At 44.5% G+C, this 13,136-nt stretch overlaps 1 protein-coding gene across 1 annotated transcript in view; it reads left to right on the forward strand.

Annotated features, from left to right (window-relative positions):
* LOC124788968 (ATP-dependent translocase ABCB1-like) overlaps positions 1-13,136 on the forward strand; it is a 144,920-nt gene that overhangs the window by 61,534 nt on the left and 70,250 nt on the right. The window contains exon 11 of the mRNA XM_047256258.1: positions 12,517-12,687. Within this exon, the coding sequence (XP_047112214.1) occupies positions 12,517-12,687 (171 nt within the window). The remainder of the gene's footprint in view (positions 1-12,516; positions 12,688-13,136) is intronic.

Consider the following 13,136-nt stretch of genomic DNA (forward strand, 5'->3'; position numbering starts at 1 on the left):
GAAAAACAGAGCCTGTCAGCCTGTCTGACAGCATTTTCGGACTAAACGTTGCATGGCACTCTTTGCTGGCACTTCGACACCATTAAACGTCTCAGCAAACAACTGACCACACAGTTTCCACTACTTCGTTGTCACGTAACTTTCCACAACGAATACCCGCTGCTCCACTGTGAGTACCGTCGTACCCTTTGCAGCGCTCCCCTGACACTGTCACTGCCCGCAATACGCTCTAAACCCGTGTGAATCACGCGGTGGAGGTACACATGTGCGCGTCACGGGGTGTGGTTCTACGCATACATACACGTCCAATCACATCCAGTCATCCGATCCACTTTTATTTGCCCCACCCTGCACAAGCTCTCCTCGACTGCACCTTTCATTTTCTATACACATAAATAATCTGAAGGACAGGGTAAGCAGCAGTCTGCGACTGTTTGCTGATAACGTTGTGGAGTATGGGAAGGTGTCGTCGTTGAGCGACCAGAACGACGTCAGATGACTTAGACAAAATTTCTAGTTGGTGGATGAATGCTAGCTAGTTCTAAATGCAAAAAAAGACGTAATTTAATGCAGATGGGAATGAAAAATAAATCCATTATGTTCGAATGCAGCGCTGGTAGTGTGCTACTTCACACCGTCACGTCGATTAAACATGGAATGGACCATAGTAAAGTATACTGGAATAATTTTAGTAACGTGTGGTTCATCTGTGAAGGAGACCGCGCATAAGACACTAGTGCGGCCCTTTGAGTACTGTTCAAGTGTTTGGGATCCGCACAAGGTTGGATCAAAAGAAGACATCGAAGTAATTCAGAGGTTCCCAGAATGAGATTTTCACTCTGCAGCGGAGTGTGCGCTGATATGAAACTTCCTGGCAGATTAAAATTGTGTGCCCGACCGAGACTCGAAATCGGGACCTTTGCCTTTCGCGGACAAGTGCTCTAGCAACTGAGCTACCGAAGCACGACTCACGTCCGACACTCACAGCTTTACTTCTGCCAGTACCTCGTCTCCTACCTTCCAAACTTTACAGAAGCTCTCCTGCGAAACTTGCAGAACTAGCACTCCTGAAAGAAAGGATATTGCGGAGACATGGCTTAGCCACAGCCTGGGGGATGTTTCCAGAATGAGATTTTCACTCTGCAGTGGAGCGTGCGCTGACAGCTTCTGTAAAGTTTGGAAGGTAAGAGACGAGGTACTGGCAGAAGTAAAGCTGTGAGTGCCGGGCGTGAGTCGTGCTTCGGTAGCTCAGTTGGTAGAGCACTTGCCCGCGAAAGGCGAAGGTCCCGAGTTCGAGTCTCGGTCGGGCACACAGTTTTAATCTGCCAGGAAGTTTTTTAATTCAGAGGTGGTCTGCTGGATTTTTTGCCAGTAGGCTAGAAAAACATGCAAGCGTTGCGGAGATGCTTCTGGAACTCTACTGAGAATCACTGGAGGAAAGGAGACTTCCTTTTCGAGAAGCACTGATAAGAAAATTTAGAGAACTGGCATTTGATGATGGCCACAGAATGATTCTACTGCCGCCAACGTACGTTTTGCGTAAGGGCCATGAAGATAATACACTACTGGCCATTAAAATTGCTACGCCACGAAGATGACTTGCTACAGACGCGAAATTTAACCGACAGGAAGAAGATGCTGTGATATGAAAATGATTAGCTTTTCAGAGCATTCACACAAGATTGACGCCGGTGACGACACCTACAACGTGCTGACGTGAGGAACGTTTCCAACCGATTTCTCATACACAAACAGCAGTTGACCGGCGTTGCCTGGTGAAACGTTGTTGTGATGCCTCGTGTACCATCACGTTTCCGACTTTGCTGAAGGTCGGATTGTAACCTATCGCGATTGCGGTTTATCGTATCGCGACATTGCTGCTCGCGTTGGTCGAGATCCTATGACTGTTAGCAGAATATGGAATCGGTGGGTTCAGGAGGGTAATAAGGAACGCCGTGCTGGATCCCAACGGCCTCGTATCACTAGCAGTCGAAATGACAGGCATCTTATCGGCATGGCTGTAATGTATCGTGCAGCCACGTCTCTGACAGGCATCTTATCGGCATGGCTGTAACGGATCGTGCAGCCACGTCTCTATCCATGAGCCAACAGATAGGGACGTTTGCAAGACAACAACCATCTGCACCAACAGTTCGACGACGTTTGCAGTAGCATGGACTATCAGCACGGAGACCAAGGATGCGGTTACCCTTGACGCTGCATCACAGACAGGAGCGCCTGCGATGGTGTACTCAACGACGAACGTGAGTGCACGAATGGCAAAACATTTTTTCGGATGAATCCAGGTTCTGTTTACAGCATCATGATGGTCGTATCCGTGTTTGGCGACATCGCGGTGAACGCACATTGGAAGCGTGTATTCGTCATCGCCATACTGGCGTATCACCCGGCGTGTTGGTATGGGGTGCCATTGGTTAGACGTCTCGGTCACCTCTTGTTCGCATTGACGGCACTTTGGACGTTACATTTCAAATGTGTTGGTTGGTTGGTTGGTTTTGGGGAAGGAGACGAGACAGCGAGGTCATCGGTCTCATCGGATTAGGGAAGGACGGGGAAGGAAGTCGGCCGTGCCCTTTGAAAGGAACCATCCCGGCATTGGCCTGGAGCGATTTAGGGAAATCACGGAAAACCTAAATCAGGATGGCCGGACGCGGGATTGAACCGTCGTCCTCCCGAATGCGAGTCCAGTGTCTAACCACTGCGCCAAATGTGTTGCGACCCGTGGTTCTACCCTTCATTCGATCCCTGCGAAACCATACATTTCAGGAGGATAATGCACGACCGCATGTTGCAGGTCCTTTACGGACCTTTTTGGATACAGAAAATGTTCGACTGCTGCCCTTGCCAGCACATTCTCCAGATCTCTCACCAATTGAAAACGTCCGGTCAATGGTGGCCGAGCAACTGGCTCATCGCAATACGCCCTCACTACTCTTCATGAACTGTGGTATCGTGTTGAAGCTGCATGGGCACCTGTACACGCCATCCAAGCTCTGTTTGATTCTATGCCCAGGCGTATCAAGGCCGTTATTACGGCCAGAGGAGGTTGTTCTGATTTCTCAGGATCTATGCACCCAAATTGCGTGAAAATGTAATCACATGTCAGTTCTAGTACAATATATTTGTCCAATGAATACCCGTTTATCGTCTGCATTTCTTCCTGGTGTAGCAATTTTAATGGCCATTAGTGTACTAGAGAGATTATGGCTCGTATGGAGGAATAGAGACAGTCCCTTTTCCCTTGCTCTGTTTTCGAATGGAACAGGAGACCTCATTTCATACGTTATCTGTCTATTTCATGTTTAGCATCACGTAATCTGTGGTACTGCAAACACTATACTTTTAATCTTTCCACAGTTGTGTCTGCGTTCCGCCTACAGTTACGAGACCGATGTTAATTTACATGCTGTTTCTGTTGCACTAAATATGCAGTTAATGTAGTCCATTCCTGCACAACCATCGACCTTTCGCTCAGTATATTTTAGTTATCTCACCGTTAATAAAATAGCTCCCCTGAAAACAGAACATACTTCATAAAGGCACCAAAGCGTTCACCACTTGGTTGTTCTTGAAGCTTTTGAAGAATTCAGTTTTATTTCTCAGAAGTAACAATTATTTTGTATCGCAGCCATTTGATGTATAATGCCGGTTATAATGCAAAATATAGAGACGTATTGTTTACGATTTTGTCTCTTTCTTGAGCGTATTTCAGTCACATTCAGCACGCATTTTCAATTGCCACTACATGTTCATTACAATTGAAACGCGTCAGACTGGCGCCAGCCCGTCGTTTAATTTTTCGGATTACGCTTAACCAGTCTTAGATGATGCAGTAGTGAGACGGAAACCAGATGACATCTTGCTAGGTCCATGAGAAAACAAAATTTATGGAATGTTACGCGCGCTTTGAGAAAAGCCTGCACACGACTTCCTGTCGTCGGACCATGGAGCTTGTTGAACCAATTATTCAAGAAAAGATCAGTAGATGATGCCCAAAAAATTAGACGGAGTGGGAGATCGGAAGTCGTGTTCCGAGAAAAGCTTTGCTCCTATTGGTCAGGGCAGCAACGTTTCACGAGAGTGGGAATTTGCCGCCAGATTATTAGGATTTTGCATCTTCATATTATCGTGGCGCAAAAACTGTTCCATAAAATTTCTTCTTCTGAGAAGTTGAATTAATGCGGCTGCACTACCGAAATTTTGTGGAACTGTTAGAATTTTGTATAATTGAAAAAGTAAGTGATTGGCTAGCAGTTAAGTAGACTATTCGGAGGAGTGAGGCAAATTTTTGTTGCGTGGTATCCAGAATATGACTACCACCGGAGTAGAGTTATTTTGGAGACAGGTAGATTTTGGATTCGGGATGAGAGACATCGATTGCGACGTTAGAAACTTGGATTTAGACTTAGGAAGACAAACCTTGTTTTGGAGACTTGGAAAATGGCCATGGCTGTGGAGATTTTGGTACTGGATTTCGTTTCTCCGGATGGCGGATGTACGAGTAGACCACATTCTAGTGACGGAGAAGTATGGTAAGATCACGCTGCCAAGATGAATGGCGGATGAGAGTGACGAGAAAGATGTAGCTGTGTTTCTTCGTAAAGTTAATGGGACGTCGTTTTAGAGTTACTCTGGGTACTTGGTGCCTCACTCATGGTCCGGGCACTTTTTGTTCCTACATTTGAGTTTTTTTGCGCCACAGTAGATGGATTCAGTCATCATTTCCGATGCCGAATCACTTATTGGATTTATCTCAGAGGATTAATTACCAGATACCTTTCTCTACCCTTTCCACGAGGATGTTACCGTTTAGTGTTTATACTTAAATTATTTTATTGCAAGTATTTGTGTACCAATAATCTCTTATCTCTGTAGGTTTGTAGATGATACTTGGTTTGGAGGTGATAGGGTACCATTTCTTAATCATACTGGTGTTCCTGTTTCCATTTTTATAACAAAAAATTATGGTCAAACTAGACCTATCTTTAATTTCAGAATACAGATGAACTCCATAGCTTCCTTTATTACCACTAATTTCTGTTAGGACCACACCCTGGACTCACCTGTTAGGGCGTCGCTGCTTCCGTTACGCAGTTTTTCACTTCATACCCGAGTCCCTGTGGGACAATCTGCATATCGTGGGGTTCATTCTGTGCAGATCAGAGAGGCATAGTTTACAATTAGCCGTAGCATAATGGCGTCTTACGCACTGTAGGTGCAGCATATCTGAACCGTTCGAAATGACGTAGTCATGTCATTGTATCTTCAATAGTTCAAGTACATCGATTAGTTCTTTTCATTTTAGTGAATTTCATTCCTGAATTATATCGTTGATTGTTAATGTCATAAACTATCGGTGGTCTAAAAGTCACATAAGAATAGAAAAATATTTAATTTTTGTTAGTACCAGTGGGGATGTTGAAAGTAAAGGGACAGCATTCGACGTTCCTGTCATGAACCTGGGTTACTGGTCAAGGCATTTCGTGTTGTTTGTGAAATGTAGCTTTTCCAGCGGAGTGAGTCACGGTTAGTCGTTAAACACGTTGAAAATCAGTTTAATCATTGCAAGCGGATGCTTTCACAATCATTATCCGCCATGGTAAAATGGACTCATACAGGCGAGTGGCTCTAGCAGACGCTGGGACACTTTAAGCTGCCTATTGTGATACGTCAGAGGTGCGATACCGCACGCCATTGTGCATATACGACGAATGCAGTCTGTGTTCCATGGTTTTAACATTTTCTTTTGAGTCATCGGTATTCTTACAGGTTTGATTGCACTATTGTGCCAGTCTCTTCCACCTGCACTTATACTTACACCGTACTCAATTAGTCCGTGAATGTTTCCGATATATGTCTTCCCTAGTAGTTTTTACTCCCTACAGTTTCCTCTAGCACCAAGGAACTTAATCGCTGGTGTCGTAACACATGTGCAATTATACTCTTCCGTCTTTTTGTCAATGTTTTGCGTATCTATGTCTACATCTACCTCTACACATATACTCTGCAAATCACATTTAATTGAACCATATTCACAATAATTCTCTGTTATTCGACTCTAGAACACCGCACGGAGAAAACGAACACTTATATCTTCCAGTGCCAGATTTGATTTGCCTTATTTTATTATGATGGTCGTTTCTCCCTGTGTAGGTCAGAGTCAACAAAATATATTGCACTCGGAGGAGAAAGCTGATGATTGAAATTTCGTGAGAAGATCTCGCCGCAACGAGAAACGCCTTTTTTTTAACGATATCCACCCCAAATCCTGCATCGTGTCCATAAAACTCTCTTCACTATTTCTCGATGATACAAAACATGCTGCCCTTCTTTAAACTTTTTCGATGTACTCCGTTTACCCTACCTGGTAAGGATCCCACACTGCGGAGCAGTACTCCAAAACGGGACGGAAAAGGGCAGTGTAGGCAGTCTGTTGCATCTTCTAAGTGTTTTGCCAATAAAACGCAGTCCCTGGTTCGATTTCCCCAGAACATTTTCTGTGTGGTCTTTCCAATTTAAGTTGTTCGTGACTGTAATTCCTAGGTATTTAGTTGAATTTTCTGACTTTATATTTGATTGATTTATCGTGGCACCGAAGTTCAACGGACTCCTTTTAGTACTCATGAAGATGATCTCACACATTTCATTATTTAGGGTCAATTGCCAATTTTGGCACCACACTAATATCTTTTCTAAGTCGTTTTGCAATTGGTTTTGATCTGATGATGACTTTACTAGGCGGTAACGACGGTGTCATCTGCAGACAACCTAAGACTGTTGCTCAGATTGTCTTCTAAATCGTTTATGTAGAGAAGGTGCAGCAGAAATCACTTCTGTTTTAGTCGATGACTTTCCGTTAATGACTGCGAACTGCGACCTCTTTGACGGGTAATCACGAATCCAGTACTAATAACTGATATGTTATTCCATAAGCACGCAGTTCTATTACAAGCCGCTTGTGAGGTGCGGTGTAGAAAACATTCTGGAAATCTATAAATACGAATCAGTTTGAAATCCCTTGTCGATAGCACTCAAAACTTCGTGTTTCACAAGAACGATGTTTTCTAAATCCGTGTCTCAATAGATCGTTCTCTTGAAGATAATTCATAATGCTCAAACACAATATATGTTCCATAATCGTGCTGAATATCGACGTTAACGATATGGGCCTGCAATTTAGCGGATTACTTCCGTTGCCTTGCTTGAACATTGGTGTGACCTGTACAACTTTCCAGCCTTTGGGTAGGAGTCTTTCGTCGAGCGAGCGATTGTATATGATTGTTAAGTATGGAGCTATTGCAACAGCATACTCTGAAAGAAACGTGACTGGTATCGAGTCTAGACCGGAAGACTCACATTTATTAAGTGATTTAAGTTGCTTCACTACTCCAAGGATACTACTTCTAGGGCAGCTGTTCTTGATTTGTGTGGCCGAGCGGTTCTAGGCGCTTCAGTCTGGAACTGCACGACCGCTACGGTCGCAGATTCGAATCCTGCCTCGCGCATGGATGTGTGTGATGTCCTTAGGATAGTTAGGTTTAAGTAGTTCTAAGTTCGAGGGGACTGATGACCTCAGATGTTAAGTCCCATAGTGCTCAGAGCCATTTGAACCATTTGTTCTTGCTTTGAATTCTGGAATATTTACTTGGTCTGTTGTAGCGAAGGAATTTCGGAAGGCTGTGTTTAGCAACTCTGCTTTAGCAGCACTGTGATCGATAATAATTCCATTGCTATAGCGCAGAGAAGGCATTTGAATGAGTATTGTCGCTAGCATACTTTACATTCGACCAGAATGACAGATGCTTTATAAGCATCTCGCATTGAAGTCTGCGCCGAATTTCGGCTTTCTGTCAAAGATCACCAATCTTGGAGATTTTGCGTTCGTTTAATTTTGGTATGCTTTTTTCATTGTTTCTGTAACAGTATTCTGACCTGTTTTGTGTGCCGCGGGGGATCAGTTCCATCATTTGTTATTTTGTTTGATATAAATCCCGCAATTTCTTTCTTCACCGGTTCTGCGGAGAACCTCATTCCTTACCTTCTTCCAGTCCCCTAATTACCGACATCCTTCTGTGGCACAACATCTCAGACGCTTCGAATCTCTTTTCCGGATTTCCCGCAGACCATATTCTCTACCACACAATGCTATACGGGAAACGTACATTATCAGAAATTTCTTCCTCAATAGTAGACATCTTTTAAACAGGATTACCTTATTTGCTTGTGCTAATCTGCTTTTTTTATGTCCTCCTTGCTTCGTCCGATATGTTATATTTTTTCCAAGGTAGCAGATTTCCCTAATCAACAATTTTGATGTTAAGTTTGTCGCTAATCTCATCTGCTGGTCTTTATAAGATTCGTCTTTCTTGGGTTTAAGTCAATAATTTTAATGTTAAATTTATCGCTAATTTCATTTCTGCTAATCGTCATAATTTTTGTCTTTCTCCGATTCACTCTAGATTCATATTATATACTGATTACACCGCTCGTTCCAGTCAACAGATCGCGTAATTCTTCTTCACGTTCACTGAGCATAATAATGCCACCGTCCAATACTATCGTCGATATCCTTTCACCTCGAATTTTAATCCCACTCTTCAATCTTTGTTTTATGTCCATCATTGCTTTTTGGATGTGTAGATCGTTCAGTAGGGACGAAAGACTGCTTCTCTTACAGTCTTCTTAATCCAGGTGCTTCTTTCTTGTTCCTACATTCTTGTCATACCCTCTTGGTTCCTGTACTTAAGGTATATTTCTGCCCGTCTTTCCCAATACTCCTATAGTTCAGATAATTTCGAACATCTTGTAGCATTTCACACTAAGTAATGTCTTTATTAGTTCAACATATGATATTAATGATAAAAATTCCTTATAGATATTGTTGAGTCGGTCTTTATCTGATGTACTTTCTGCACAGATGTAGATGTTCAAGTTATTTCTTTCATTAGGTTTGTAGTTGTGTGAAATAAAGCTTGGTACAGGCTACAGTTCACTTATCACAGAGAGCCTGAGAGGTGCCCAGCCACAAGACAGCCGTTTTCCTGTATCGAATCTGCGCTCACAGCAGCAACATGTAGATGGTTTTTGCCGTGTGGCCTTAAGATTTAGTTGATGTTATGATCATTTTATTGACAACAAAAGGCTGAAATGACTAAACATACAAAATTCTCTTCATGCTGAGTATTTTACACTGCCGGAAAATAAAAATCCAACACCCTCAAGATAAGGTCATTTTATTGATTGTTCATCATTGTAAGAGTATATGGTAACAAACTCAAAGCAAATGATACACGCTTCTGATAGTAAAGGATGTCCAAACAATCGCATCAGAACACAGTGTACCCTGCTCTGGCAGCAATGGAGGCGTGTAGTCTCACATGTAAATAATCACAAAGGAGCAGAACGGCACCCTGCGATGGATTCTACCAAGCATCTTACGACTTAATTCGGCAATGGTTCTTGCAGACTCTGGAGAACAATAAGTTCATCGTGTCCCATTATGTGTTTATTTGGCGAGAGATCTAGTAATCTTGCGGCCAGGGCAATTGTTTTACTCGATGGAGAGCACGATGCATCGTAGTACCCGCATATGGACGTGCATTGTCTTGTTGAAAAAGTGCATCACCCTTTTTCGAAGAAATGGCAGTAGCGTGGAACTAACAGCCTGTGCAATGTTGCAGGCACTGGTTACCTTAGCCAGCAGAAACATCAAATGTTAACGCGAGATGTAACTGATTGCCCCCAACAGCAGGAGCCCGGAATGGGACATGTGTGTTGTGGGCGAACACATTCCACAATAGGCAGTTTACCTGGTCTAGCCATATACGAGTATATCCATCACTCTCATACAGGCACTCTGCAAGGACGATAATAGAGCGCCGTACCACTCTTCAGTTGACTCTTTCACGACACCAGAGCAGCCATGCTTGGTGTTTTCGCTGTACGGTTGATAGCATCGTCAGAGGCACACGTGATGGTCGTGCTGCAAGCAGAGGGTTCTCAATGGTCCCTGGTCACACAGAACGTGGCAACATGGGCCACGATTTCGTCCGTGGATGCTTTTGGGTCGGCCACCACTGCTCACGTAATACGTACATCTTGACGTGAGCCTGCACTACGCGGACGTCCAGAACTTGGTCTAATGGTGTGGCAACGTTCCACAGACCACTGCTGAAAGCAGCGACACACCACCGATACACTGTGGCTAACACGTGCAGCAATCCGTTGATACTTCCGTCCAGCTTCCTGTAGTGTGGTCCTGCTCAATTGCCTGAAGATCTTCAACCAGAGTATGTACCCTGGAACGAATGTTTCTACCTCCAGAGTGAAAACAGAGCGTGTACAAAGAGGCCTCCCGAGCGCCTTCTGATCGCGAACACCAAGAAAAATGAGCCACTAACACAGTATGCACATATTATACACAGGTGCCAACGAACACAGTACTTGAGGCTGTTGTATTTTTCGCCAGTAGTGTATATTGATCTAACTGTTACTGAACAGACACTGACACGTCCGCGAGAAGAGGACCAGACAGCATTAACTGGAGTACTTTCCTTTCTATAGCACATTCGTTTTTGTTTTCTTTTTTCTTGTCAAATTCTAATCATAGGAATTATTTACTACGGGAAAATGTGTCACTCTCTTGAGCGGATCATGTGCCGAACTTGCTATACTTGCCCCTTGGAAATAAGCTACAAGTTTGTCTTTCCTTTGTATCATTGTAAATTTTCTTTGGCAGGTAATAAGAATGTAACCTTGTATTTGTTTGGCAAATTGCTATCTTATCTGTACTCCTATATGGATCTTTATTAAATACACTACTGGCCATTATAATTGCTACACCAAGAAGAAATGCAGATGATAAACATATATTCATTGGACAAATATATTATACTAGAACTGACATGTGATTACATTTTCACGCAATTTGGGTGCATAGATCCCGAGAAATCAGTACCCAGAACAACCACCTCTGGCCGTAATAACGGCCTTGATACGCCTGGGCATTGAGTCAGAGCTTGGATGGCGTGTGCAGATACAGCTACCCATGCAGCTTCAACACGATACCACAGTTCATCAAGAGTAGTGACTGGCGTATTGTGACGAGCCAGTTGCTCAGCCACCATTGACCAGACGTTTTCAATTGGTGAGAGATCTGGAGAATGTGCTGGCAAGGGCAGCAGTCGAACATTTTCTGTATCCAGAAAGTCCCGTACAGGACCAGCAACATGCGGTCGTGCATTATCCTGCTGAAATGCAGGGTTTCGCAGGGATCGAATGAAAGGTAGAGCCACGGGTCGTAACACATCTGAAATGTAACGTCCACTGTTCAAAGTGCCATCAATGCGAACAAGAGGTGACCGAGATGTGCAACCAATGGCACCCCATACCATCACGCCGGGTGATACGCCAGTATGGTGATGACGAATACACGCTTCCAATGTGCGTTAACCGCGATATCGCCAAACACGAATGCGACCATCATGATGCTGTAAACAGAACCTGGATGCATCCGAAAAAAATTACGTTTTGCCATTCGTGCACTCAGGTTCGTCATTGAGTACACCATCGCAGGCGCTCCTGTCTGTGATGCAACGTCAAGGGTAACCGCAGCCATGGTCTCCGCGCTGATAGTCCATGCTACTGCAAACATCGTCGAATTGTTCGTGAAGATGGTTGTTGTCTTGCAAACGTCCCCATCTGTTGATTCAGGGATCGAGACGTGGCTGCACGATCCGTTACAACCATGCGGATAAGATGCCTGTCATCTCGACTGCTAGTGATACGAGGCCGTTGGGATCCAGCACGGCGTTCCGTATGACCCTCCTGAACCTACCGATTCCATATTCTGCTAACAGTCATTGGATCTCGACCAAGGCGAGCAGTAATGTCGCGATACGATGAACCGCAATCGCGATAGGCTACAATCCAACCTATACCCCAAAGTCGGAAACGTGATGGTACACATTTCTCTTCCTTACATGAGTCATCACAACAACGTTTCACCAGGCAATGCCGGTCAATTGGTGCTTGTGTATGAGAAATCGGTTGGAAACGTTCCTCATGTCTACACGTTGTAGGTGTCGCCACCGGCACCACCCTTGTGTGAATGCTCTGAAAAGCTAATCATTTGCATATCACAGCGTCTTCTTCCTGTCTGTTAAATTTCGCGTCTGTAGCACGTCATCTTCGTGGTGCAGCAATTTTAATGGCCGGTAGTGTAAATAGCCATTTTCTTCCGTATTTCAGTATCTAATGGTCCGTCTCCGGTTACCACTTGATTAGTCTTCACTAATGGGGGTAATAAATACTACTTTAAGCCTCAGAGGTACTACATACCGCGCTCTTTTTATTACTCGTTTTCGTGACTATAGTAACTGTCTGCAGACCCAAGTACTAAAACAAGCAACAGCAGTGGTTGCAGAGGTGGATTGTAACCGTGTGTGACCACCCTCACTGCCCACGTGCCTGACAGTGGACCACATGCCTGTGCAGGGCTACGACACGCTGGTGGGCGAGCGCGGGGCCCAGCTGTCGGGCGGCCAGAAGCAGCGCATCGCCATCGCCAGGGCGCTGGTGCGCCGCCCCAAGATCCTGCTGCTGGACGAGGCCACCTCTGCTCTGGACACCGGCAGCGAGGCCAAGGTGCAGGCCGCGCTAGACAAGGTGAGAGCAACGCACCAAAAGTTAATTCCAGCAACGTGCTTGAACAGAATTCTTGCAGACTTGATTATTTGTACTTCCTTATTTACCACCAGATACGCAGCTTTATTGTGATATGGCGCTCGTAGTGTAGCAGTTCAGAAAGCCAAATGAACAGATGCAAGAACCCGCATCGCCATTCTTGGTCAGGTCTTAATGGAGTTGGTTTCTCGATACCTTCCTCCACCTGTTACGAAGTGACAAGTGTGTATCTGTGTCGCGGGAGTGAATGCTTGTGCAGCGTAGTGTTGAGTTTGTGTTGTTATGCATAAACGGAAGGGAGAGAGTGAAACTCGGTGTCGACATATATCCTGCTCCTCTCGAATAGCACCGAGAGGGCTCTTGAGCTTAACGTTTGCAACAGACGGATGGATCACCATCAACGATGTCATATGCCTTCATTTCAGGAGACA

This window comes from Schistocerca piceifrons, chromosome 3 (assembly GCF_021461385.2).
Source record: "Schistocerca piceifrons isolate TAMUIC-IGC-003096 chromosome 3, iqSchPice1.1, whole genome shotgun sequence".
Lineage (NCBI taxonomy): Eukaryota > Metazoa > Arthropoda > Insecta > Orthoptera > Acrididae > Schistocerca > Schistocerca piceifrons.